Below are 27,862 nucleotides of genomic sequence, written 5' to 3' on the forward strand. Positions count from 1 at the left end.
CTGTGGAAATTAATCCTAACAAATTGGAATTGATTTGTTGATCTCAAAGAAACGATGAATCACAAAGTTCATAATCAGGGGATTTAGTTATTTACTTGCATACTATAAAATATTATAACTATAACTATTATCATTTGATGAGGAAACTGACTTTGGATGAAAATGTTGTATGCTTTAACGAGGTTTTGACATGTAACCTTTGTGTGTGAAATGGAACATATCCTAAGATGTTGGTGAAGGATTTGAACCGTTTATAACGGGAGAAAAGTTCAACTGAACCTTTGTAAATTTTATGAGAGATGCACAAATAATGATCCGAATTCTACCATGTAATTAATACATTTAAAAAAAAAAAAAACCAGTTGAATTCCTTCAAATTTTCAAGGCAAACTTGCAAATCAGAAAGAAATTGATCCATTCCCAACAAGCACAACACAAAGAAAATGTCATATATATATATATATATATATATATATATATATATATATATAATGATGATTAATCAGTCTAAAAAACTGTTGGCAAAAAAGGTAAAAAAATAGTAAAGATTACTATGCAAATAGTAACCTTAATATTTACTTTATTAAAGTTTCAGCTTTCAGCAGAGCATCTAGTTATGAGGCACTTTAGTCCAAACCCTTTTAGTGTGTTTCACTCTACCTTGGACAAGCACTCAAGAGACCACAATAATTCAATAATTCTAGCACATTTAAGTACTTAAGAGACAGTAGGAATCCAATAATTTCACCACAGTTAAGTACTCAGGAGACAACATAAATCTAATAATTCCTGCTCAGTTAAACACTCAAACTCTCCTTCTATAAAAGGACCCTAACTCGAACGTTGAAAGCAGGCTGAAAAATCCAACCTAATCTTGTTTTTCGAAATCTTTTGCTGCCATATATATATCCCTGCTTCCCAACCCCCCACCTCAATTGGCTGATTTGATGTCTTTATTTCTTTGTGGCTAGTTGTGCAATTAGTTTAGATTGGTTCGGATAAAGATATATAATAACTAAACCTATTTATTTGGGCTATTAACTAGGGGCAGAACTAATATTTTATGTGTTAAGCAAAAATTAATTTTGGGGGCTGCTTCATATAAAAATGTAATAGACTTGTTTGGGAATGCATTTTGGGGTTTCTTTTTGGTTTGAAATTTGAAATTGAGGCTTTCCACATCTTTCCACACTTGTGGGATTGTTTGATAAAGATATGTACAAAATGTAGTAGTGAGTAGTTAGTTTTAAAATTAGTAAAAAGTGATGATGTGATATTTGTATGAAAAAATAAAAAAAATTTGTATTGTAATGAATTTTTTTATTTGAATAGTAATAAAAAATTATTGATGTTATATAAAAAGTAAAAATATTTTGATGTTAATTATTATTAATTTTTTTTTTTTTTTTTAAAAAAAATAACATTCACTACTGTATACATCCCTGACTTTGCCAAACAACCCTACGTTTGTGGTCTGGCCGGTACTTGCAAAATGTTGACAGCCGCAATAGTCCAACGTGACTTCTGATAGTATTTTTTTTTTTTTTTTTTTTTCGGAGGCATCAACTTAATTTCTCTTCCACAATAATTTTCTCATCAACATCTTTTGGAAAGCTGTTTCCAAGATGGTCGAAAGCTGATGTGCAGGTGTGTTTTGGGTTTTGGAAACATTAGCAAACACGTGCGGTTTTTTCTTTTTCTTTTTTTTCTTTTTTTTTTTTTTTGTGTAAAAAAAGTTAAAAATAGCCCCTAAAAGCGTTATCAAACAAATTCACCATCTCTATTTATATAGCTTCAAAAGATTTTGGTGATTTATGCCCCAAGGCATGAATTTGGATTTGAATTGGAAAAGAGCCAATCAATTTTAAAATAAGGATAATTTTGTCTAAAAAAATATAAAGACAAATTTGTCATTGCTTTAAAAAAACTAATTGACTTATCTCTAATTTAATTGAACCGAAGAGAATCCTTGTTTCCAAGGCATAGTGTACGACCCTTAAACCTAACCAAATTTATTATTTTGGTTTCTTGTTCTTTTTAATAGTGTATTTATATATCTAATCTCAATACTTTATTCATAACATATTTCTAGGTATAAATATCTTATAGATAACTTATACATTTCTAGGTATAAATATATATATATATATATACATTTTTTTTTATGTGACAAAATTATTAATATTTTCAAATGTTTTATTTAATATAACTAAAGTAGTTTCTCAAAAATTCAAAATATCTTTCTTTTATTACAAATTACAACCTATTATTCAACCTAACGATTGGGCTCCACCCTCTTTATCTCTCTCTCTCAAAGTACCGAACTACCCAGTGAGAGTTACTCCACTGTAAGCAAACTCTATCTCTCTCTCTCTCTCTTGCCGACCAGTCGCGCACGTACTCTACGTCCCCAAATATATGATATATATATTTGGTCCGGATCAAGAGGCTTAGCCAGCGATCCCAAAATCCTCAAACCCTAGATCCCCTCCATTTCTATGGGTCCGCGAAAAGCTGGAGAGCGCGAAATGCTGGAGTCAGTGTACTCGATGATCGCGTTCGTCTTCGTGCTCGTGGCGTGCGTCGAGCTATGCGACGCCGCCACCGTCGTCGATGTCTACCGGCTCATCCAGTACGATATCTCCGGGGTACCATTCGGATCTCGCCTCGCCGCCCTCAACCACCACGCCGGCTCTCTCCACTTTTCTCCCGGTGCCGATCTCTCGCGCACCGTGCTCATCATCCCCGTCCGCGACCTCAACATCTCCTTTGTCAAAGGTACGCACCAAGTTTTCCAATTTTCTTCGATATCAACTACGGTTTGTAGAAACAATTTATGGTTTCTGAATGCTCGAGTGGCTCTTGTCTTTTTGACTTTCCATTTGAGTTGATCTATTAGGTAAATATTTTGTTCAATATTTGAAAATTATAGCTTCTAAGGTGGGGTGTGAGTATTTTTGGTCGTTAATTATATGGTGAAGTCATTTATATGAGAACTCATTAAGACTACGAGCTTCAAATAAATTAGTCGACGAGAAGGAGAAGTAAGAGCAATTAAAGATTGTGGAGTTTGAGCAATGAACTCTATCTGTGATGGCATCTTCTTTCTCGTAGGAACGGGTTGAGGGTGAATTTGTGGATTCAAAGGCCCACTGGTGTTGTGTAACTTACCAATTCAAAAAATAAAAAATATTGTGGAGTGTGATTCAGTCCAATTCTTAGCTGGATGAAATGCTTCATTCAATGGGTTTTGCAAGTGAGTGATTTTGGTAGGATGTCTTTTTGGTGTCTGACCAGACTTTTAATGGCATTTCTATGTAAAAGAACCATCGGAGATTCTTTTTGGAATTAATTTTCCTTTTATTCTTTTCTCTTATTTTTAGGTACCTTAGTTTGAAGGTAATTATGCTTTGCTGGAGTACTTGTCAAGGCAAATACATGCGAGATTAAGTTAACTTGCTAATAGTCCTTTTAGGATATTTTAGGACAATTGAGATTGGCTTTTAATGAGATTGGCTTATTACTTATTAAAAAAAGGGGGATATTTTAGGACAATTGAAGTGCTAGAATTGGACAAAGTATTTAGGCTTTAGAAGAGGGAGTTTCTTGGTAAAAGTGAATATTCACTTTTTTGGGTGGTTACCTAAGCTTTGTGAAATGGTAAGTTTATCATGACATTATGATTTAGTAATGTTAAGCAAAATAATTGTAGAAGACATGGATGTGCTCTAGCATTGCTATCCTAATGTTCAGAAGATTTAGGTCTTTGAATACAAATCATATGGGTTCATCAAATAAAATTGAAGTGAGGGGAAATGGATGTGATAACACATAACAAAGTTTAAATTGTATTTCAGCTATTAGTTTGAAAGATTTATTACTGGCTCGCCACACCTATCAAAGCAGCTACAAGAATATATTTTTATAAAGGAATTCCAATTTGTTGACTGTTACTTATCAAATCTTGCCGTATAATTGGTTTGATCTCGTAGTCCAAATAATCTCGTACCATGATGTATCCACAATTAAATCGTTGTTTAGAAAATTATGAAACAAGTTTTTAACTTAAAAAAATGAGTTGAAATAGCATAAAAGAATTGAATAAATGAGATAGAATGCAATAGAAGAAAAGATATAGGGAACAGGTTACTAAGTCTTAACGAGGAACAATGGGAGATTAGATCTCATAAAGTTCAATTTCTGGTCTCAACCCATGAGCTCGAAGTTTCCTTCGTAACTCCGGGAACTTAGACAAGGTCTTCCATTTTTCTATGTAAATAGATGGCAGAATTGTAATCATAGAAATTCTAGATTTCCCCCGATATGTTCTGTTTTTCTCAATTTTGTTTTGTCATTTGGTCATAAACAAGAACTTAATAAGTATTAAGTTGCATAATCGCTAACCTACCACTAATGCAATTTTAGATCCTGAACGCTTCTAGATCCTAAGATTCTGTGGAGAGGTCATTCAGAACCCCCTGCTCAATAAACAAAGAAAAATAAAAATTCCCCAAGGTTTTTTTAATTTTTTCTTTTTAAAAAAAAAACTGTCAATGCTCGGACACTAGCGGGTTATTGGTCTGCCACATGCTTATGAAGTATTTTTTTTTTTCAGCGTCCTCCCTTATTTATAAGAGCAATGAGTAGCATAATTATGGAACCTTATTTATATTCTGATCAAATATATAGCCTAAGCTTTTTTCTTAAAAGCTTCTTAACAAAACCATTGACTAGCTTTTCTCATATTTCAAGCTGGGTTCTTATATATTATTTCTGTTGTTGCATTTTAAAAATGACTAGACGATATATATCTCCAGTTCCATTTGCATCTAAGTTGAATGTTTACCACTTTGTTTCTTTACTCCCTGATCGAGATTACTATTTTTTTGACAACCATATTGCAGAATATATCACACAAAGACAGCCTTTGGGGGGCTTATTGTTTTTGCTTCCCCAGTTGTTTAGCTTTGAAAATAGAGATGACACAAAGAGTAGTCATGTAAATCAAGGAGAGCTGTTGAAGACTGTGGTAGCAGAACTCGAACAGTTGCTTATTCATGCCAAAATTCCTGTGAGTGGAACCAGTATAATTTCTATAGGCACTAGAATTACTGTTGCTGCTATTTATTTTTTACATCTCTCATTTACTGGTTTATGATGCCTATATATTTAAGTTTTACCTTTGCTTAATGCTGTTTTATTGATATCTCGATTAATTAAAAAAAATGCTGTTTTATTGGGTTCTCTATTGCCCAAGAACTATTTCTGTTAGGCCTTTTTTTTTTTAGATTTATTGTTTATTTTATTTTATTTTTTTAAATTCTTTCTGGTTATAGAAACTTTAATCCATCTCAGCCCGTAACTTCTTGCATACACTCAACATGCTGGCTTGGTGATAGGTTGGTTTCAGTGGGGTCGGTTCAAAATCAATTGGGTTGGTTTGATGGTCCAGCTGCAGCGATGATGCAGCGGTGGCAATTTTTTTTTTGATAAGTAAGAGATTTTATTAAAAAAGTGTAAGGCGCCCCTAAGTACACACAGGAGTATACAAATGAGTAACCAAAGCCGACCCACAAAGAAAAGCAACAAGCCCAAAAGAGCAAAACCCTAAGACTCAAAAGCAACCCACAAAACAAACCCAACTAAACCAGAAGGAAAACACCCAAAACCCGAAGACAAAACACCTCAACAACACCCACAAGGGCCTTTCTTTTTGCGAGCTATCATCTCATCCAAGATGCCCAAGAACTCCTGACGGTTACCCTCATCCAACGCCCAATCCAAGGACAGCCTTTCCCAAAACTCAATACCATTCTTCCGAACATCAGCCTCCCACACAGCATCTAATCTAACATCCCGTAAGGTAGAGTGTTGAGAGCAAGCCACTGGTTCGTCTGCCAGAGATGAAGACGAACCAGATGGTAACGGAGAGACTGCAGAATCTTGCACAGTGGAGTCCACCCCATCTCCTACCGGAAAAGGGACAGATCCCAGCGGCGCTGCCAGAGAATGCGCCAAAGAAGCTGCCGGAGCCACTGGAAGGAGAAGAATCGGCTCTTTTAGAGTGGAGAACGAAAAAATGTCCAACCCAGACCTAGGAGAACCCTCTAAAAAGTCCAGCGGAGAATCCTTTGAACCATCAGAGCTGGAATACTGAGGGGTTTGAGAGTGAGAGAGATAAGAATCTCTCCCTGTCTACATGGCTTCTTTTTGTAGATCCCAGCCAACATCAACAACAACCCATCCCCTCCTTTGCCATGTTTACATGCATAATTTCTTCAAACCTACAAACCCCTCCCCACCACAACCACCTTCCATTCACTCTTGTGCACCTACCTCCCAAAGCCCCCCAAATCTAAACCCTCCCCCATCTGCTGCGTTTCACCACTAACATAGATTCTACGGAGATTAATATGCAAAACCAAACACTAATTTAAAGAGATACAGTTGGTACCTCGAAGTGCTTTTGGATTGTCCGGGATTGATGGGCTGGCCCAAGGCATCAATGCTGGTGGGTGATCATTTTGGGCCACCAGTACATGTTGGAGACAAGGAGGGTGCACCTAGTGCTGGCTTCTTTTGGGAACCTTGATTCCCCAATCTTGAAGTAGAATGGAGAGGAAGTGAGAAAGTGAGATTGAGAGGAATCTGGGGGGATTAGGGAAAACTGGTGTATGTAGATACATTGGGTTTGGTTGTGTATAGACTGTTTTGAAATTCACAACCTGCCAACCAAACTGACCTGCTCATTTTATGCCATCTTCTGCCTGAACTGACCTGCAGCCCTCACATAAACTGATTGGATTAGTGCAGGTCGCTGTGGGTTGGGTGGGTTAGGGAGTTTTGAACCTCTGACTTTCCTAAACTGAAGTCATTGAGCACCTAATCCATACTATCAAAAAACTGCACATCAACCTCCATCGGTGGACATTTTATATGACAAAGCATAACTGACCTCATAAACAGTCATTTAGAGATTTCATTCCTTATTATATGATGGATGCTCAATGACCACACAGTACTCCTATAAAGAGTTTGGTGTACCAATATGCTTCTACTGATGTTAACAATTGCAAGCCTAAACCTTTTCTACTGCATTTTTGGGTAAGTGATGTACTGTGTTTGATATATCTACCTCTATGCTATGAGTTCTTGGTGATGGGAAGTTTGATACTCAGATATTTTAGGCTATGCTTGGTAGGAAGGATTGAAAAGGGAGAAGAATGAGAATATATAAACTTTTGATGGGTATTTGGTTGCTTTGGTAGGAGAGATGGAAAAGTAGAAGAATAGAGAAAAAGTGTCTTTTTCTCTTTTTTGAAGAGAGCTAGACGTGGAAAATTGGTTTACTTTGATAGTGAAGGGATGAGACAGAAAAAACATTTTATACTTGAGTACCATTATCTCCTTGGGGATTAATTGTCTTTTTACTATTAGAGGAAATAGTATATTGAAAAGAAACTTTGAACCAATATCTTAGTTCACAGTTTTGCCCATATTTTTTTGGGGAATAAGATATGGTAGGCCCAGGAGTAGGATGCCCCTTCCTCCATTTTTCTTTTTCCTTCTACTAAATGGGAGAAAATGATAATGCATTTTCACTTTTCTTTCTTCCAATTTCCTTCTTACCAAGTGGATCTGGTTTATTAAAGCATACATTTTAGAAAATTTCTTTGCAGAAGTTATTAGCATAATGTACTTGGAGTTTGCTTAGCGTTTTAAAAAATGAAACTTTCATGCGTGGTTCTCAAACTCTTTGCAATACTAATTTACATTCTTCTTCCGAGAACTAAGTATCTTCTATTTGTATATTTTTGACTGCTCTGTAAAGTACTACTCATATTGTGTTCAGGACAATAGTATAGATGTACTTTTATGTCATGTAGACAAAGCCCCTCCCCCCAATCTCTCTCTCTCTCTAAAGTTAATTTTTGGAAGGGCCTATTTATACGTTGATATTTTTTTTTTGCAGTATCCTGTGTATTTTGCTTTTGAGGATGATGATATTGAATCTGTTTTGGCTGATGTCAAGAGGAACGATGCCATTGGTCAGCCTGCTACTGCTACTACTGGCGGGTATAGTTGCTATCTGTTCTTGAACATTTCACAACTATTAGTGCTACTGGTATTCACATTGCCTGAATATGTTTTTTTGATCTATTTGACTGAGAAATACATGCAACTGATTTCCTCATTGAAAATATAAGATATATAAGATGACTTCTGTTTTTCTTCTTATATTGTAGTGACCTATTATCATCTTGTTACAGCCAAAGGGATAAGGGGCTTGGCAACTTAACCATGTTTGTAGAAGCCAGTTTATAACTTTAACATAATGAGTTAGTAGAAGGAATCTGCCCTGATTTCTTACCTATCACCTTCCATAAATGGAGGAAGTGGCTGTGTTGGTGTGTGTAGAGTCAGCATTTTTCTCAATTCTAAATGCCCAAAAATCCCTATGTTAATCATGTTCTCTTCTCGTGGATAAAATTTTCAATGATGAGCAATAAGTTCTTGTTCTTGCATTTCTGTTCATTTTGCCTTTTGAAGCTTACCAAAATTTCTGCTGATTTAATCATTGCTACTCCTCTTGTTATAATATGTCTATTAAATAGTTAATATCATTCCATATGTATATTGAATGTAAAATAAGCTGATGTCATTGTCAGCAATGCCTGTTACAATATACTTGTGGTTTTCCTAGTTTCTTTGTATTGTTATTGCATGTGTATGATCTCATCTTTGCTCATAAAATATTGCAGATTCAAGCTTGTCGTCTCAGCATCAGAGCCTAAGAAACTTGCTTCTCCCACCATCACAAACATTCAGGTCCCTATTCAACCTTTTCTTACCCAATTGGGAATACTATAATCATAATGAAAGTGAGAGAAGCACTTTGTGATGAACGCCCTTGAATTAGCCGTTTGAGGTCCATTAAGACCTTAGGACCTTCATTAAATTCTTCCACACTCTTTGCAATGGGAAGTCACGCAGTTTACTTCGATGTGTGATATCTGTTGAAGTCATATTGGATTATCTAAAATTGAATATCATAAAAAGTCAGACTAATGTATCATAAGTTCTTTAAAGGATTGCACTACAGAGGTGCAACTTGAGGCATGTTTTTAGTTTGAAAGTGGACATTGCTTATTACGAATTTAATGTGGAAGTGCATTTTGGGGTGTGAACAAAATTTCATATGCTCTTGGTTTGCTGGAACTTGTACTTCAATTGAATAATTTCTTCAATTGGTTACAGGGATGGTTGCCAGGACTGAAAACAGATGGAGAAGCAAGTCAACTTCCAACCATTGCTATAGTAGCATCATATGATACATTTGGAGCTGCTCCTGTATGTTATTTTATTAAATTTAATCAAGGAAATCAACTTCTATGAGCTGTATAAAGGTGTGATAAAATTCATATTTGTAGGCATTATCAGTGGGAAGCGATAGCAATGGAAGTGGCATTGCGGCACTTCTTGAAATAGCTAGGCTATTCTCTCTTCTTTATTCAAATCCTAAGACAAGAGGAAGATATAATTTACTTTTTGGGCTAACCTCTGGAGGACCTTACAACTACAATGGAACTCAAAAGGTACTTATCTCCTCTTGGTTGATTATAATTTTTGTTGTCCCTTTTACCTTTTTACATTTACCGTTCAGTTACTCTGCCAACCTCATTTCTTTTGGTGTATTGACCATAATACTCCTACCTTTTCCAGTGGCTTCGGAGCTTTGATCAACGTTTGCGTGAGAGTATTGACTATGCTATTTGCTTAAATAGCATCGGTTCATGGGATAATGAATTATGGATTCATGTGTCTAAACCTCCAGAAAACGCTTACATAAAGCAAATATTTGAAGTAAGTTACTTTAATTTCACAGAATGCTTTTTGAAGTGTTATCGTGTTACTTTTTGTGCTGTTTTATGATTGGATTTCAGTGTAGGGTTTCTCTAATGTAGCAGAAGAGTTGGGCGTTGGAGTTGGTTTGAAGCACAAGAAGATAAATATTTCAAATCCTAGAGTAAGTAGATCTACCTGAAAGTTTGAACTACTTGCATTATTGATCAAAACGATAAGTATTTTTTCCTTCATTTAGACGGAATCTATTCATGATACTGGTTTGAGAAAAATACAAACGTTAATGTTACCGGGAAAAGTTTATTGATTATTGAGATAATTGTTCTCGTCTGATTTTGACAGGTATTCTTTGCAACTTGCTGTTGTGGTTTTTGGTTTCTGTGGTAATTGAAATGTTCATTGTAAAATCATCAATCCATGAGTAGAAAGTAGGTATTAGGCTGTTGATAAGAAGAAAGAAAGATATGGGGAATGATACCTGTCTGGGTTATTGAGTGTGTTTGGCAACCCCTTCCCTTCCTTTCTTCTAAAAAAGTCAACTCATTTTTTCACTTTTCTCTCACAAAAAATTCAAAACTTCTTTCATCTTTATATCACATCAATCAATTCAATTCCCATTTCTCCTCTAAAAGGGTTTACGAAACACACCCATTATTATTTTGTCACTTCTACATGCAAGGTTGGTTGAGAAACTTATAATGCAGAAACTTAGCACTTGCTTTTATGTAAGGTCGACGTCATGTTGGTTCTGAAGTACCATGAGTTCTTTTAATAGAGTATAGTTTACAAGTTTAGAAAATTAACAGAGTTTGTTATAAAATTAATATTGTGATATTCAATCTCTCTTCTCTATAGTTATTCACAAGTGTATAAGTAATAAAGTAAATGGGTTTTCATTTTTTCATAATGAAGCTACTCGGTTTCTTGGTGTACTTAGCGATTCAATGGAAAAATAAATGAAATGCTATAAGCTTGCTGTGCCCTCAACTTATGCCCAGATTCTACTGTTGGGCCTGGTGATAAAGCTGTTTATCTGCTATAGGTAGCTTGGGAGCATGAACAGTTTTCAAGGCTGAGAGTTACTGCTGCCACCATTTCAGAACTCTTTACGGCACCTGAACTGTTGGAAAGGACTGGAGGATTGGTTGATAGCAGGTAATGCTTTTGATGCAAAATCATCTTTATCTTATTGCTATATCTGTGCTATTCAGAGGACCATATGCTGAGAGCCTGATGTTCTGCAGACACTTTGTGAATGAAACTGCAATTGTCAGAAGCGTCAAATTAGTTGCAGAGAGTCTTGCGGTAAGGTTATATATCGTGATATACACGTTTCTGATGTTTCCATTAAATCAGAATAAAATATGCGTTCTTACACTTTCTCTTTATCATGTTGTAGAGTGTTCCTTGTGAATTAATTTAAGGAGCTTGAAAACTTGCCGATGTCTTTGAGAATTTGAAATGTAAAAGAGAGATATTTGGAGTGAGCTTTTGTACTCATGCAATTGTTTTGTGCTTGTGTTAGTGTCTTTTTAAAAAAGAAATGATTTTGATCATTATTTTACATATCGCAGCCTGTATAACATGGACACATGTAGGAATTTTATGAAAGTATGTTTTTTGGATGACACTAAATAGGTGTAACTATACATGTGTTGGGTACATCTTCCTAGTTTACCGGGAGAAAGATGTGTATACCAACTCCTATGTTCAAGAAAGGAAGAGAGCACATTCATTTGAAATGATGATGTTTTGGTGTGAGTTTGTTATGCATATGGAGCAGATTTTAAACTGAGTTATGTATGCAAAGCATGCTATATTGAACTGAAACTTAAATATGTCAAGGGAATTTAAAAGTAAAATTGAACATGTCGGAGTGCGTCTTATCATAGAATATAGAATTTAGATGGATCCTTAATCTATTGTGTTGCGTGACATGCATGCATGCTCGTAGTAATATAGTTTTAGAACAAATATATAATATTGAGTTATAATGAAGGATGCAAATTCATGGCTATATATGCATACTTGAAGTCTGTGATTTTCCTTTGAGCTGAATAGCTCTCTCTCTCTCTCTCTCTAATGTAACAAGAACGTTGACCTCTGGCATTAACATTTTCAAGATAAGTGTTTGACATGAAGAATTCTAGAATCCGAATTGCAATTATAGAGTAGTCATTGAAATGACTATTCATTGAAATGACTTCATGTATGATGCAGAAAATAGGTTATATAATTGGTGTCTTCTTGTTATACAGATTCTAATGGTGCTTTAGTACTTGAAGGTTGGGTGAAAATGGTCCATTCCAACTGGAACTTTAAATGTGAAATGTATGTAAACTAAGATATTCAGTAGAGCCATTGCATGACGGATGAATATAGGTCTACAATGGAAGTTGCATATTTATGATGGATAACTGAATGAATTTTACCGTGATTTTGATATGCTCGGTTAGTCATACTCAAAGAGGTAAATTGCCTGAATATAATTTAACTGATAGATTGTGGTCATTCACCAAGTTTGAGGTCAAGGCACATCCAGAATTCTTGATTAATTGTCGTCAGCATAAGTATAATCAGTATGATTACTTATCAAAAATAATCAGTATGGTCTTATTTGCTATTTATCAGAATTTGAAGTTATAAGAATAGTTAGTTTATTGTTACTAACTTGTGTGTTTAGATACTTGATATACAACAATCTTATGTTTGTCGATTTGACTTTACAGCTCGTAGTTGTCTGATCTCTAATGCTGTATTTTCCTCCATTTTATGCAGAGGCATATCTATGGCCATCAGGGAAAGAACATCCAAATCTTTGCAGATGACAGTGTTTTGGCTGTCAATCCTTCTTATATACAATCGTGGTTGGATTTTTTGTCACGGACGCCTAGAGTGGCACCTTTCCTGTCAAAGAATGACCCATTTATCATGGCATTAAAAAAGGTTCTTAACTATGTTATACATTTATTTTCATTGCATGTTATGGTTTTCCCTTGACTTGCCTGTTAGTTCTTTTATAGCAATGCTTTTCACTTGACAGATTATGCTGAAATTTACAAGCTATGTTTTTACATCTTTATCTTATATGTTGTTACCGGATTATAACTGAAGACTAAAGTCTACTTGTTTTCATGTTTGATTCCAAGGCAACTTACACACCTTAAAATTGGGTATTGTGTTTAGAACATTAAATAATTTCTGTTGTTGACAATGCCCTGCCTTAACCTAGCAAAGAGGGAAAGGAAAAAGCCGAAGTTTTTCCTGCCTTAAGATTTCACGGAAATTTCCATGACATTTTTTAAGTTGATACAATTTTTCTCTGGGATTAACATATTTGTTAACTCATATGAACTACTTTTTAATTTAGAATCTGATGGAATTGTAGTGGATGCTGTGACTCTGAATCCAAATTGTTGAATCTTATTACAGCAGTTCAGACTCAGTGTTACAATGCTGATGGTGTTTTCTTGTTTTTATATATATTTTTGATAAATTCTCATACATTTCTGATGTAAAGTGCCTCTGTTAAATTTCAGTGGCTTGTACTACGAAATGATAGACAGATAGTTTTAGGTGAAAAGCTGGGGAAATGCAGCATCCAGTGTGCGTGCTTTAGGCTGTCTGGGGTGTGGGTGGGTTGTGTCGTGGCTTTTTAGTGTGGGTGCCGTTCTGTACGTAAACCTAAGATCGGGTTACTGAAAGAAAAAAAAAAGAAAAACGTTATTTTCAGTGATAAATATCTCTTCTTCCAGTCTCATAACTTCTTTAATTTAATCTATAATTTCCTTCAATTTGTTACAGGAATTAGAAGATCACACTAATGAGGTGAGTGTGCAACATGAAGTGCTTGATGGCATGTTCACTTTCTATGATTTGACTAAAGCCAGACTTAACATATATCAGGTAATCATAAGTTTTTCTGTTTTTCTTTTTGCTGGATATAAATGTGCGCCATTACCCGTCTTTTTTGCAGAAATTTCTACTCAGCACAGTTTCATATGTCACTTTGTTGAATAACGTAATAAATTTCTGTTTTCTTTGTGGGGAACATAATCTTTTTGATGAGTCATGCCCTCCAAATATCTTTATGCCGTTAATTTTGGTCGTGAGCTTGAACAAGATTTTCCTACATAATATTTATTTTAGAAATGTTGATTTATGAATCTATTGATTTGTTTATTTGGTTTTCATTGGCTTGAAAGATAAGCAGTTCCTTTGTTATTACAGGTAGCTAGCGTAACGTTCGACTTGCTGTTGCTTCTAGTGTTGGGATCGTATTTGATAGTGCTATTCAGTTTTCTTATCATCACTACTAGGGTATTTACTCCTTTTCTTTGAATGCAAATTGATTTGTTTTAATCTTTCTTTTCTTTTTACAATTTACTTCCCTCGTATATTAAAACTGATGATGATGGCATCAAACAGGGTCTTGACGATCTAATCAGTTTATTTCGACGACCTCCCTCTCGCAAGGTGAAAACAGCTTAGATGGGTGAAGGCAGGATAATGTAGCGACTTTCTTGGTTTGGCTGGCAGTGAATTTTTCTCGTGTAGCTTTAGATTGAAATCACAATGGAAGGATTGGTTGGTGATCCGCACTGTTAATTAGTCCTAGTGTCACGAGGGAAGAAGATCTTCATGATTTATTTTTGCGAAAATGAGAACCATCATTGTACGAGAAAAAATTTTGTGAGATTCATTTTTTTAATCCACATGTTATTGCCAACTTCTTTGCCTAGGATAATATGTGTATTGCAATTGGCAAAAGAAACTGTGTTCAAACATATGCTTATATGTGGTTTAGCAAAATGTAGGGTAATGCTACTTTTTATACATGATGACATGACGTGGTTTTAAGTGATTTTTTTTTTTTAAAAAAAAAAAAAAAAAAAAAAAACCCGTGAGACGAGAGTGATGAATTAGTGTGAAGAATATCATTACTTAAAAATATATATAATCCTAGTTTTTCACTCAACATAACATATAATTCTTTTATAGAATAATTGTACTCTTCACACATTGATTTAGCATGTTTTAAGTGGTTTTTTTATTTCATGTCAGCCAATAAAAAAACAAAAGTGTTAGGTCATTTAAAATACAATGTGTGAATAATAACATTATTCTTTTAAGAGACTTGACTCGAAGGTTTTAGACTCTTCGGCGCTTTTTAACTTTAAGTGGCTTTAAGTAGCTGGATGATGATCATTTTTGTTTTATTTACCGATAGGGTAACAATAATTTTCATACATCTCTTTATACAATGACATTTCAACAGCTTTCTTGAATTAAAGATGCAAAACGAAAAATCACACATGATCTAAAATTCTATCACTTGCACCACACGTACATCATAGGAGTTGCCGTTAGAAGTGGTTGAATCATTTTTGGTGGCCAAACCACTATTTTGACCATTGAGGTGGTTCAACCACTCTCAAAATCCTAAATTCATCTTTGAAAATAGCCCTATCATTTTGAGTGGCCGAACCATTCCTTTTGACCAATGGAGTGGTTCAGTCACTCTCAACTTATCTTTGAAATTAAATATTAAACCATTTTCTTAAAATATATTTCTAGATAACATTTGAATATAAAGCTTTAAGATGAGATTTTATTTAAATTCTTTATAAATTATATTTTAGTTGTTACCGGTACCAAAATTTGTTTTTACCATCCTTTCGTGGATCAATATCTTCAAAATTTTCTAAATAAGCTAACTAATGTAATAAGTATTATTAATAGTAGGATATCGGACCACCATTTTTATTATTTGTATTACTATTATCAATATTATGAAAATTCGAATTTTTAAATATATTTATCTAAATAATAAAATATATTGATTTAAATTTCATCATCTTTAAGAATTTTAAATCTTTCTGTCCAGACCGAGTGTGCAGCACTTTTCATAATTGATAAAGAGACCCCCATAAGTTTCCATATTTCTAATTGTAGAACCAGAACTTGATATTTCAACAAAATGACACCTAATAAACTTCTTTCTGCGTGGACGGTCACACAAACAGAGCTCTACGCTTTGCTTGCTCTCTCTCTCTCTCATGGCGGCTTTGAGAGGAATATCTCAAAACCTGCACAGATATATCTCTCATCCAAACCCTAACAGTTCTCCGGCTCAGCTCATCTTCTTCAGAGGAATTGCTTCCAAGCTTTTCGTCAAAGGTACGACCTCTCTCTTGCTCTCTCTGGGAAGGTTTCCTGGCATTAGGCTCCGTTTGATTACTGAGAAAATTTAGGAAAAGAAAAGGGATTGAAAATAAGAATCATGACATTTTCCCACCTAACTGAGGTCCTGAAGAAATCAACTACTTCCCTAACAAAACTATTCGGCTTTATTGAGTGGTTAATATCGTAACTTCGCAAAAATCTGATGAAAGAAAAATCATGAAAAAATGGATTTCTCAGTCTCCAAACAGTGTATGAGTATTCATTCTGCGACATTTAAATAGTATTGCTTGGTAAAAACATTTGACCACTTGAGAATCAGTAAGCAGTTGGATTCCATTGGATGTAATAATATATTCATCTGAAAGTTTCTATTGTGTTGATACAGTTGTAAGTCAGCCTATAATGCTAACCGGAAAAGCTTTGTCCACTGCGTATATTATTAGCGAATTTGGTTCGATGTCCTGGTAATTTTGCTTTATATCTAGCTTTTGATTCAAGTTGGGTGATAAGGTAGAAAGATAAAAGAAAATGAGGTAGGTCGATCACTCTGATTTTTCTTCTTTCCAATTGTGAGTTTGAATGTTATTGTAAAACAGGAAGTGTCAAATTACAATTGAACTGAAAATCCTGTTCCATCAGATTAGGCATGGGCCCTGTCCAGTTGTAAAATGAATGAAAAGAAGTGTAGCAGCTTCTATGGATTAGAATCCTGATGAAATAATTCCTAGTAGAGCTACAATCTAGCTTTTTTTGAACAGATTCTTTCAATTTTTTTTTCTTTTTTATTTTATTTTTTAAATTTTTTTTCACTTTTAATTTTTTCTTCTTTTAATTTTTTATTTCAATTTTATGGATTTTATGTTAGAAATGAGAAGGGTTTTAGAAATTAGACGGAAGGGCAATTATAACCCTCAATAAAAAAGGGTTTCTTGTGTTTTTGGATAAAGGAGAAAGCCTGTGTTATGTTCCTATAGGAAAATATTCCAGGTCTTCAAAACCACTGCTTTCAATTCATTGGTAGAGTTATTTGGTGATTGTACTACAGACTTTTGTTCTCTCTGCTGAGGTTGCACTACTATTTCATGGTCTTACCTATCTGATGAAAATATGACCGAAATTGAATGCTTGAAGTTTACAATGGTTCAACTTCAATCAGAATTAAACAACATTAGAATGCTTTAGGAGTAATGATTTAAATACACTACATATTTTCTCGGATAGGAATTTTTTAGTGATATTGAGTCCTAAAATTTTGGTAAGTAGACAGCCTAGTGCCACTCCACTCATTTATCTGCTTAGAGCCATTCTCAAATTTTTTATAAGCCGCATAGAGCTTATGGTTTGTTTAGTGATCAACACTGTACTATTTACCGTGTCCAAGCAAGTATTTTACTTACTAATGGTTGAACTCATTTGATAACTCCCTGTGAGCTTACCTGAATTTGATTCTTCAAGTAGCTACACTTGAATTTGGAAAAGACTCAAAAAGAGGACTTGTCTGTGATATTTTGATGGAGTCATAAGACACAAACGCACCTGTGCCACATGCACATGTATGAATGTATATTACATTCAATTATATGTAGAGTATTTAGACCACAGATGTATACTCTTTTAAGTAGATGATACCAGCATATCTTGTTTTTGACTCTTGGGCTGTTTGACACACCCGACTTTCATAACTCTTTCACTATTGACATCACTCATGATTTTGTTGCAGGTATATCCTTCTCCACCACAGAAGAGACATTAGCCGAAGCGTTTTCAAAATTTGGTGAAGTTATTGAAGGTAACTTCTGTTCTGCAATCCCAAGCATCAATGTCTTCTTTCTTATTAATAATCTTTCGACACTCAGCTCTTCTCCTTTCCCAGCTAACATAATCATGGATAAAGTCAGAAACAGATCAAAAGGTTTTGGGTATGTGACTTTTGCTAAAGAGGATGAAGCCCAGAAGGCGTTGATGGACATGAATGGGAAGGCAAGATTACATTATCTCCTCTTCTTCTTTTTTTCTGACCCAAAATTGTGAAATAGCAAAATTGAAGGTGGAATACTTTGCAGTTGCTAGATGGACGTGTCGTTTTTGTGGACAATGCAAGGCCCATTAGGCATTTCAATCATGATATGCCAATAGCAAGAGGACCCCCGGAGCCAGCAGCTGATAGCTGATTCTAACCTTTCAAGCAATAATTGTGAAAGGCTGCGTGAATGATTTAGATATTTGTTTTTTTAGCTTGTGTACTTTTTTCTTGCTTCAATACGCCGGATATCCCTTTTCAATACCAACTCTTTCCATTGAGTTTCTATTTACCATTTGAATGACAAAACCATTGTATAGAGTTGAATGATTGAGTTGTTAGGACAATGAGTTTGCAAGTCAGGAGTGTTTCCAAGTGGATAATAGCCCTCTGCGCTTCCTGCCAATTACTATCTAAGTTTTGCTCTTTATTAGGGTTCTTTGCATCCAAGTTTCTACTGGCAGAATAGTTGCAGTATATTTATATTGCTGACGAATTTCACATTACGTGGTTTAAATGGGATTGAAAAGACAAAAAAGATTGTTTAGGTTTGAACCACTCTTTTTTTCTTTAGCAACTTAACCATTACGTTTTTTTTTTTTTTTAAAAAAAAAAAAAAAAAAAAAAAAAAAAAAAAAAAAAAACTACAAAATGCGGGGCTGTATAGTGCAAGGAAATAAAACTAAAGGAAAAGAAAGAAAGACGAAAAGAAAGATTTGATCTCATTGTTCTTTGACCAGAAGTTCAAGGAGAGGACTGTTGTGAAAGTGATATGTGATGCAGTTTGATGATTGGACCATTGTCTAAAGGATGTATTAACTATGATTGCGATGAGACAGTCGATGAAAATTATCTTTTCCGTTTTATTGAGAAAAAGGAGGTGGAGATGGGCTCTCGACGATTAAAACTAATAAAACTGGAGGCGGAAACCACCAGAGGGGGCAGCACTGTGCTTCATGCGCTGGTGGGGCCCATGCACTGTTGGACTGGCTGGCGACGGCACATTGCAATTGCTTAAAGAAGAGGATAAATGTAATTTCCCGAGCCTTTCTCCTACTTTAATTCATTTCCAAAGCACCTGGTCAATTCCTTTCAGGATGTGGGGTTCCTTTTAACGACTAGGTCATTGTGAATAATCGTAACATCATCATTCACAATCATTTCCATTATTTAGCGAGAGGGTCATGAAACACTCGAACCACAAGAGGCAGAGAGCATATTCACTTATTCAGAATGCTAATGCACAAGGAAATCTCCTCAGAAACTGACTGTGCTTTAGCATATTCAGAATGTCGATCAATATCTGAGCACCTGTGTGTTAACATTGGCGCCCTTGGTTTCCTCAAAATAACAGTTAAATCTCTCTTTTCCTCGAATCCTTTTTGCCTAATTCTCATTAACTCGGGTTCCCTCACACAGCTTGGAAATTCAAACAAAATGTCCCCTCGATTGGCTGAATCTCTCTTTTCCTTGGATCTTTTAGCCTGCTTCAAGATAGGAAAAGAAAAGCACAGCTCTCATAACTCGGTTATACTACGACAAAAATGAGACATATAATTTTATCAGCTTCGCATACAAGTGAAAATCGGAATAATTGCAATATTAACAAAACGTACTATCATTTGAAAGGTGATCAGAGACAAATAATGCTATACAGTCTTCATATCTTACATGCACTTCCAGCTAAAAGAAAAGAAAAGAAAAGAAAAGAACCACATAATAAACAAAATTCCAGTATCGCACTGCCTCTTCCAATGGGTCATGAGTGGTGTGCATTCAGAAGAGCTCTATACACCATGTCAATGAATTGATTGTCCTACCACATATTCAAGCTGATCAGATACAATGGAAAAAGCAACTGAACCCAAGATTATCAGATAATATTGCATACAATACAGGCAATAAATGTGAGGGGGCAGTGGGCCTTACACCTATTCGGGCAGGTGAGTCCCATATCCCAGATTATCCGAGCAAGTACAGAACCCACGTTCCCTCACACATTAGTTACTCATATTGAGAAAATAGCAGTTCCGTGTGCAATAAATGCGAGTAACAGGGTATGTCTTGAATAAAAGCCATGTAAAGTCCAATAAGCAGAAAACTGGATGTATGCCAGCTCAATCGTAACAACCACCAAAAGATGACAAAGATAGACAAGACTCAGACACTTATAAATTATATCACTACATCCGTAACCGGTAACTCCAGTTTCTTTGAATACTAATATTCTGAAAGCCTACGCAATTGTCTATGCAATTCCTTTATTGGAAAAAAAAAAAATGTAGTAATCAAACTTATTTCCAATTAAAAAGGTACTAATAGTATTTCTAGTGCCAGGAGAGACTGCCCCTAGTGAGAAGTGACAGTAGGTATAATATTTATATCCATACAAATATAATTGACTTCAAATTATTTATTTAATGGCAAAAGTCGAAATTATTCTGTACATAAAAATGTCCAGAAAGCATTTGATAACAAATTCATTATCTATGAGCAATCTTAGCTGTCAATCAAGTGAAGGGATTTGATGCAAACACAAAATGCATGATTATCTTGTTAATGATATCTTCTTAAATAACAACAACCGCCGGAAGTATGTGATAGCTGTAAAACAAGCTTTGAACATTTTAGTAACCAGACAAACTAACCTGAACAAGCACAAGAAGTGCATCTCGGACTTTATCACGGTTAATAACTGGGCCATAGTTTGGAGTAGGAACAGAAACAGGAGTAAGAGATGGTGGTGGGGTGGGAGGTGGAAAAGGTTGTAACAAAGGAGCACCATATGGGCGTTGTAGATTCACCCCAGGATTAAGTGGAGGAGCAGTAGGCATGGATGAGGAGACAGGAGGCATCATCATTGCAGAGGAGGAAGGAGGAGGAACAAAAAATGAAGAGGGCTTTACAAGATTAGTGATCTGGCTGCTGTTGCTGTTGCTGTTGGATTCAGGGGTATCAGGGAGGGGCATTAAAGGAGTAGATGATGGCAAAGGAGGAGAAAGTATTTGCAATGTTGGCACGGTGGGAGAGGCAACACTTACTGGACGGGAAGGTGGAGGGACTGTTGCAGAGGACTGGTACGGTTGTCCAGTCATTGCTGCATTTGAAACATTCCCAATAGTCATAGCTGCCTGCAATAAGGAAATCAATAGACTCAGTTTTGCTCAAATAGAAAGAAAATACAAATAGCTTTTCTTCCCAGGGTGGTAAAACAGACGTTGATCGGTAAATCTATTAAAATAATAAAATCAGCGTACCGTCCATATATCTCTAGATAGAAGTGCCTTCTAGCAAAAAATAAATAAAATTTGTCTTTTTGCAGAAATCCTTACATATGCCAAAAAAGTGATCTACAGATCCTATGTTGCTCAGACTACGCAACTTTGTTGTCATACCCTGTGTTAGCATGGGATCAGTGTCCAACGTCTAGCTTAAACTATGAAACTTTTTTATCCCACCCACAGCGAGAAGCTTTCCTTGGGAAGAGAAGATTTTTTTCATGATATCCTTACAATATCAGTCTATGGAAAAGAACCAAGAAGAGGAATTTTATACCAACGGTTGAAATGAAATTGGTAAACACTATATTGATATCTATTCTTCAAAAGAAGAATAGATATCGTTGAACGATGAGAATGCTATGTCATATCAAAGACACTTAAGCTACAGTTAATCATGAGGTATGATCTCAGGTGCAAACATAAAAAAATGGCATGAAAATTTTGTCAGAACCATATAACATTGTCCAAAAGAGTACATTTTACATACACTGAAGAAGTTCACAAAGGAAGGGTCATCAGGAACATCTGTGACATTGGAGGCAGTTGATGGCGGCTCCAGAGGACCATCCATAACTGCCATAGTTGGGACAGCTTCCAATTCCTCAAATTCACTGCAGTGAAACGAAACTAAACATTATTTCTTGAATTTCTATAATAATCAAATGCATGATGACAGACAGACAACAAATGTATGCAGTGCATGTCAGCCAAAGGTATGACTTTTAACACCATTAAAAACGAAGAACAAACGGAAGTTTTTGTTGTACTTCCAGATCATGAGAACATCATGAAGTTATCCATTCACATTTAAAAAGATCTAAAACTTTAACAGTATGTTCGACTTCAAAATCCTGCTTATTACATTCCAAAGAATGAAAAATATAATAATTTCAGGTCGGAAAAATCTAGCAAGGAGACTTGACAATAAGAAGGAAGTACAGCCACAGATGTAGAATCTCTGTAACAATTAGAAAAAATGCAGATGCAAGAGCAACGCTATCAGAATGAAATGATGATAATTTAAAAAAAAAAAAAAAAAAAAAACAAAAAAAGGAAGCTCAAATAAGAAACACAAGAAATGGAAAGTAAAAGCCCAATGTTTTCTACAATTTGTTCTTGTTCATTTGAATACACAATTGACAAAATCATTCAAGAATCAGTGTAAATGAAATGACATTGTAGAAGATCCCATAAGACTGCCACATAGGCAGCCCATGATATAGATCAGAAATGGCAGACACTCAAATAAAAAAATTTCATGATTCCAAATTTATAAAAGAAAGAGGCTTTTGAATGACTAAATATAAATACTGGAATGTCTCTTAGTTTAGTAATGACTAAACTAAGAGACATCATGCTCGAATCACTGTTCGAAAATATTAAAAGATCATCATGCTTTCTTAGTTCAGACTTCAGAAAATATAAAACAGCAACAGAATGTAATTGCCAATCATTACCTTTTATTTGAAGACACCTTTGACTTTTGAGGCACCTTGGAGTATGCATTAAGTATCCTACAAACATAAAAGAAAGTAAATGATGAAAAAAATAAAGAATATAGTGGTTGAGATGAAATTACGCATGGAGAAGATTCTATGCATCACAAGTTTTTGTCAAATGGATAATATACATACATTTGAGTAACCCAAGCAAACATATGTAACAATGTAAGCCTGGAGTCCCTCTGAACTATAAAAAGTTATCCAGAACCAAATGCAAAAGGGCTCTTCGAACATTTAATCGACTTATTAATTTTTACAACTGTTGTTCTACAAAACATAGATATGGATACAGTAACACCCAAATACACTGTATGACAAGGATAAGATTTCACGGGGATATGCTAATATGTAATTTCAAGAAGGTGTGCATGCTCCCAGCAAACGTACAAGTAGATAAATTTTCAAATATATATATATATATATCATGTTGATATGTCGATTTAATCATGTATTGAATTCCTTATTTTTACATTATTTAAAATATATTTCACGAACCCTTCCTATGTTTTTATCCATAAATTAAGTTCTATTCAATAGTTAAGAGGGTCATATGTATCCGATACTTATGCAACAAGGAGTATTTTTTTAATCAAATTTTTTATACATTTATGAATTGCTTCATATCAGGAAGCATCCAGAAAGTAACATTTACAACACAGAGACAAGGATACAACTCCTTACAGAAGTATCTGTGCAATATAGCTATTATATATGTGCATTCACATCTATAAATATATATATATGATAAATGGACACCAATGAATTCAACCAAACTCGGTAATCAGATTTCAGAAAGAAGGCATGCTACAATTACTTCTTTTAAGAGTTACTTGTAAACATACAAGCCATCCAAACCTTTTATATCAAGTTCATTAATAATCTACATTAAGTTGTATCTCAGATCCATCAAATAGAACAAATCAGATGTGTACAGCACCTTTATACATAGGACTGAATGCCTAGCATTGTCAACCATCTACTTCCTTTAGCCTCTTCTAGCAATGTTGCATATACATTTTCATGCCAAGCCACAAGATCAACAGTTCACAGGCTGGTAAAGAGAGCTGTTAATGAAAATGAAACTTTAGAAATTTTCTAGCTCTGTTTGCCACTCAAAAGTTTCCAAGAATGGATGTCATCCAGAATTTTATCCTCTCCAAAAAAACTAGCAATTTATTCGTGAAACCATAAAAAAATTACTATAAATTCAGAACTATATAGATGTGCATTAACAGGATAAGTAGAAAATGCCCCAAATTCGGAAGTCAACACCATAACAATTTTATTATTATTTTATTTTTTTTACAAGTAAAGAAATTTTTTTATTAAAAAGCGTAAGGCGCCCCTGGGTACGCATGCAGTATTCAACAAGAAGCACGTAGACAAAGAGAATAAATAACACTAAATATATCCTATACCATCTAGAAGGATGCTAGTGAATTAAATATAGAAACATGGCCGACAACTGCCAAACTTTGAATATCAATACAAAGATTGCACTAAGTCACCCTTAGGGCAACCAGCATTCAGCACAACACAATGACCCAGGATCCTAGTAAAATTGCTTTGACCTCCCTAAGCTTCTATGGAATGCAAACAGTTGCTCTGCTATTTATAATAGAAAGAAAACGCACCAAATAAAGACTTGGAGGGTGGAAAACAGAAAAGATGATCTAATGGTCTTCAATATCTCCACACTCTCACTCGCGAAAGAGCATTGGTTCCTCCAAAGAGCATGGAATGATGGAACAATTTAAAGGCAGATCCCCTTATTTTAAGCAACAATTACACAAAGGTCCAATAAAAATGTGGGGAGGTATGGACGAAGAGTTCAAATTTCACCTCGTAAGTTGGTCCATGGTGTTTTCTGATTTCTAAGGGAGGTTTGGGAGTCCAAAATTTGCTTATGTTCAACCGAGTTCTTCTAAGGAAGTGGCTATGGCACTACGCTTATGAGGAGATCGGTAGCAGACTTTACATACGGTAGTCTGGGGGGTGGATGGTATTTTAATGAAGTTCATGGGTTGTATGGGGTTGGTCTATGGAAATATATTGGAGGGGTTGGGGGAGTTTTCGAGATATACTAGATTTGAGGTGGATGACGGCTCCAAGATTAGTTTTTGGTATGGGGTGTGGTGTGGAGATCAATCCCTTAAGGTATGGTTTCCAGAGTTATTCAATAGTGCTCACGTTAGGGACGCTTTTGTGGCAGATCATACAACTATCTAATGGCTCTATTCTTGAACGACAATTTTGGAAGAGTGGCATAGGATTGGAAGATAGAATTTTTTACTTCATTTTTCAATCAGTTGTATTTCGCCATAATGAGATGGGGTGGTGAACACAAGCTTTTTCGGACCCCTTCCAAGAGGGGGTTGTTAGTTGTAAGATCATTCTATAATGTCACTTCCCCATTGCAGTACTCATTTTCCTTGCAGTATTTGGCGGAATAAGGCCCTCTTGAGAGTGGCATTCTTTGCTTAGTCGGTCGTTTTAAGTAAGATCTTCACTAAAGATAACTTGAGGAAGCAGCATATCATTGTGGTAGATTTGTGCTAAATGTGCAATAAGTGTGGGAAAATTGTTGACCATCTTTTACTCCATTGCAAGATAGCTAGTGCCTTATGGAACTCTATCATCAGTTATTTTGGATTAGCATGGGTCATGCCTCGTCGAGTGATAAATCTCTTCGCTTGTTGGAGAGGGCAGTTTGGTAGTCCTCAAAGTGAATCAATTTGGAAGATGATTCCATCTTGCTTAATGTGGTATATATGGAGAGAAATAAATAATCGAAAGCTTTGAAGATAGTGAGGGGATTAGAGGCCTTCTTCTTCAATACCCTATACCACTAGCTGGTTACCTGTGATTGTTCTCATATTTCTAGTTTTCAGAACTTTCTTAATTTTATTTATTTTTTCTTTTTTAGGTGTTTCTCTTATATACATCTTGGGTGCACCCTTTGTGTTTTTAATTAATTTCGTTTACTTATATAAAAAAAAAATGTCATACTTTAGAAGTAGACACTACATTTCAGAAATATAAATATCTGTCAATTATCTCGTATTAACAAAAACTATGAGATTAATAATTCTGTAGGAACTGTTACCATGGGAAAACAACATTACCTGTTGAAAAGATTTGCAACCTCTTCACATTCACGTGCATTGTAAAACCAAATACCATTCACTTCTTGTGCTGCATTTCGATATAATAAATATGGAACCTGGACTTCATACTCAAAATCTCCCAACAGATTTTCCACCAGATTATCTGTTTGTATCAACAAACCAATATTCTTTAGTTCAAACAAATTCATAAAACACATATACATGCTACACAAAAGGGATCTAAGAACTCTGAACCAATTTGTTAGCAGCAACATGTGAAATTTAATCCTACTTAAGAACAACACTGAAAATATGCATAATTACATCCAATATTCAATACGAACCCCAAAGCCAATGCACTTATACTTCTAGCTCTTAGATATTTAGGGTAGAATCATTTGACTATTCACCTTTAATTCATGTACTTACAATGAAGAACAAGAAGCAGAACATGGGGTGCCAATATTGCTACCTAACATTTTAAAGCAAAAGTAGGCAAACAAACCAGAATGGCATCAAAGCAAAGCTAAGAAAATATAATAGAAATTGAATTACTTTGGCACGCGCAATGCCAATGCCATACAACAATCTAAAAACTTGAATCACCGCAAAAAAAAAAAAAGAATTATATGAATGATAGCACATATGACAAGCTGTACATAACAATTAGACGTAAGATTACACAAATGCTACCAAACAATAGGGAATTAAATAGATAGATCAGGAACTAGAGCGACAAAGAAAGGCACCGACCCGTATTGCGCCGGTTCATAACAATAAACTGAAACCGAGGTTGCGTGTTCCTGAAATGACAGCAAAAAGCTCTTCACAATCAACACTCGAGAAAGGACCAATTCCCAAAATTCAAACAATTACACTCATTTTATATAAGAAATCTTACCTCTTGACGACGAAGAGAGATCCTTCGACGTCCTTGCGGCTCTGCAAACGAATCGAAAACAGAGAGAAACAAAATAAAACAGTCAGAGAAAGCGAAAATGAAGAATTCAGGTGCCAGTGAGAGACAGAGAGAGAGAGTGGGCAGCGCACCCATTGGCTGAGGTCGATGTTGAACTCGTAGAAGGTGACGTGAGCAGCGGTTATGAGGATCTCCTCGACGAAGGGGTCGATTCGCTGGAGAACCGTGAGGTTGAGGAGCTTCGTGCTCTGCTGGTCCAGATTTGGCATCAGCTTCCCGCTCTGCGACATTTTCTTCTTTTTCTCTTTCAATTTCGATTTGCTACTCTCACCCAACTCGAACCCTAGAGTTTTTGGGGGACCTGAAAGAGATTCACGACGAAGCTGAAGAAGAGTCTCTTCTGAATCGCCAACACCACCACTCACGTTGTCTCACAAGATTCTTCTGGAGTGACTATAATACCCTTCTAACTATCATCGGACAAGCAAGGAGAAGTGTTCAATCTTTTATTCTTTCTATAAATAAAAAAAAAAAATTTTAAAAAAGAAAAGAAAAGAAAATGATTCGAAGTAAAAAATTTCAACTTTTTAACACTGGTAGGAATAATATACTAATTATGATTCAAATTAATGTGACTATTTTATGCGAAAATGGGTTTTGAAGACGCAGAGAGTAATTTGTATGAATTGACAATTCAAAATATATATATATATATAAAATATAAAATATCCTAAAGTGTTTCTCTTGTGAATTACCGTTGTAGTACACGTACACGTGACACTTGTTCAGCTAATGGCACTTATTTTTACATTATCCATTAAATAATTAATTAAATCTGATTGGGCAATACTAACGTGAGCTGCTGGCATATTAATTTTTACAGTATTGTAATAAAAGGTATACTAATCATTTTCCAAAATTTTAAATTTAGTATTAGTTAGTAGCTGTAATGAAAGTATCCAATTTATTATCCTATAATTAAT

The 27,862-nt window shown here is 35.2% G+C and overlaps 3 protein-coding genes across 4 annotated transcripts; 2 read left to right on the forward strand and 1 right to left on the reverse strand.

The window, feature by feature from the left end:
- The first annotated feature begins 2,350 nt into the window (after positions 1 to 2,350).
- On the forward strand, positions 2,351 to 14,651 carry LOC133877910 (uncharacterized). Its single transcript, XM_062316363.1, has 14 exons — positions 2,351 to 2,778; positions 4,905 to 5,071; positions 7,973 to 8,076; positions 8,763 to 8,829; positions 9,259 to 9,351; positions 9,432 to 9,596; positions 9,724 to 9,864; positions 9,950 to 10,027; positions 10,907 to 11,019; positions 11,109 to 11,169; positions 12,643 to 12,810; positions 13,669 to 13,770; positions 14,095 to 14,184; positions 14,293 to 14,651. Exons 1-14 carry the CDS (start codon positions 2,499 to 2,501, stop codon positions 14,353 to 14,355), a joined length of 1,692 nt encoding a protein of 563 aa, XP_062172347.1. The 5' UTR covers positions 2,351 to 2,498; the 3' UTR covers positions 14,356 to 14,651.
- A 1,201-nt stretch (positions 14,652 to 15,852) lies between these two features.
- Positions 15,853 to 18,520, forward strand: LOC133878038 (small RNA-binding protein 11, chloroplastic-like). Of its 2 annotated transcripts, none has more exons than XM_062316523.1 (4): positions 15,853 to 16,044; positions 17,771 to 17,839; positions 17,945 to 18,030; positions 18,114 to 18,520. In XM_062316523.1, the coding sequence occupies exons 1-4, from the start codon at positions 15,924 to 15,926 to the stop codon at positions 18,219 to 18,221; spliced, it is 384 nt and encodes a 127-aa protein (XP_062172507.1). In that variant the 5' UTR covers positions 15,853 to 15,923; the 3' UTR covers positions 18,222 to 18,520. The 2 variants fall into 2 exon arrangements, with proteins under 2 accessions (XP_062172507.1, XP_062172506.1); XM_062316522.1 differs by having other exon boundaries at positions 15,855 to 16,044; positions 17,924 to 18,030.
- A 1,095-nt stretch (positions 18,521 to 19,615) lies between these two features.
- Positions 19,616 to 27,363, reverse strand: LOC133878510 (mRNA-decapping enzyme-like protein). Its single transcript, XM_062317065.1, has 8 exons — positions 27,011 to 27,363; positions 26,862 to 26,902; positions 26,714 to 26,763; positions 25,979 to 26,123; positions 22,809 to 22,865; positions 21,839 to 21,962; positions 20,719 to 21,201; positions 19,616 to 19,886 (listed from the first exon to the last, which is right to left on the reverse strand). Exons 1-8 carry the CDS (start codon positions 27,167 to 27,169, stop codon positions 19,830 to 19,832), a joined length of 1,116 nt encoding a protein of 371 aa, XP_062173049.1. The 5' UTR covers positions 27,170 to 27,363; the 3' UTR covers positions 19,616 to 19,829.
- Between the last annotated feature and the right edge of the window lie 499 nt (positions 27,364 to 27,862).

This window comes from Alnus glutinosa, chromosome 9, assembly GCF_958979055.1.
Source record: "Alnus glutinosa chromosome 9, dhAlnGlut1.1, whole genome shotgun sequence".
NCBI lineage: Eukaryota > Viridiplantae > Streptophyta > Magnoliopsida > Fagales > Betulaceae > Alnus > Alnus glutinosa.

Coding starts and splice junctions, on each gene's coding strand:
- LOC133878510 (XM_062317065.1), bottom strand. CDS start 27,169: ATGTCGCAGAGCGGGAAGCTGATGCCAAATCTGGACCAGCAGAGCACG. Junction 26,124..26,713: donor TATGAACCGGCGCAATACGG/GTCGGTGCCTTT, acceptor TGATACAAACAG/ATAATCTGGTGGAAAATCTG. Junction 21,963..22,808: donor AAGGTGTCTTCAAATAAAAG/GTAATGATTGGC, acceptor GTTTCACTGCAG/TGAATTTGAGGAATTGGAAG.
- LOC133877910 (XM_062316363.1), top strand. CDS start 2,499: ATGGGTCCGCGAAAAGCTGGAGAGCGCGAAATGCTGGAGTCAGTGTAC. Junction 2,779..4,904: donor CAACATCTCCTTTGTCAAAG/GTACGCACCAAG, acceptor ACCATATTGCAG/AATATATCACACAAAGACAG. Junction 5,072..7,972: donor TTATTCATGCCAAAATTCCT/GTGAGTGGAACC, acceptor TTTTTTTTGCAG/TATCCTGTGTATTTTGCTTT.
- LOC133878038 (XM_062316522.1), top strand. CDS start 15,924: ATGGCGGCTTTGAGAGGAATATCTCAAAACCTGCACAGATATATCTCT. Junction 17,840..17,923: donor ATTTGGTGAAGTTATTGAAG/GTAACTTCTGTT, acceptor CTCCTTTCCCAG/CTAACATAATCATGGATAAA. Junction 18,031..18,113: donor TGATGGACATGAATGGGAAG/GCAAGATTACAT, acceptor AATACTTTGCAG/TTGCTAGATGGACGTGTCGT.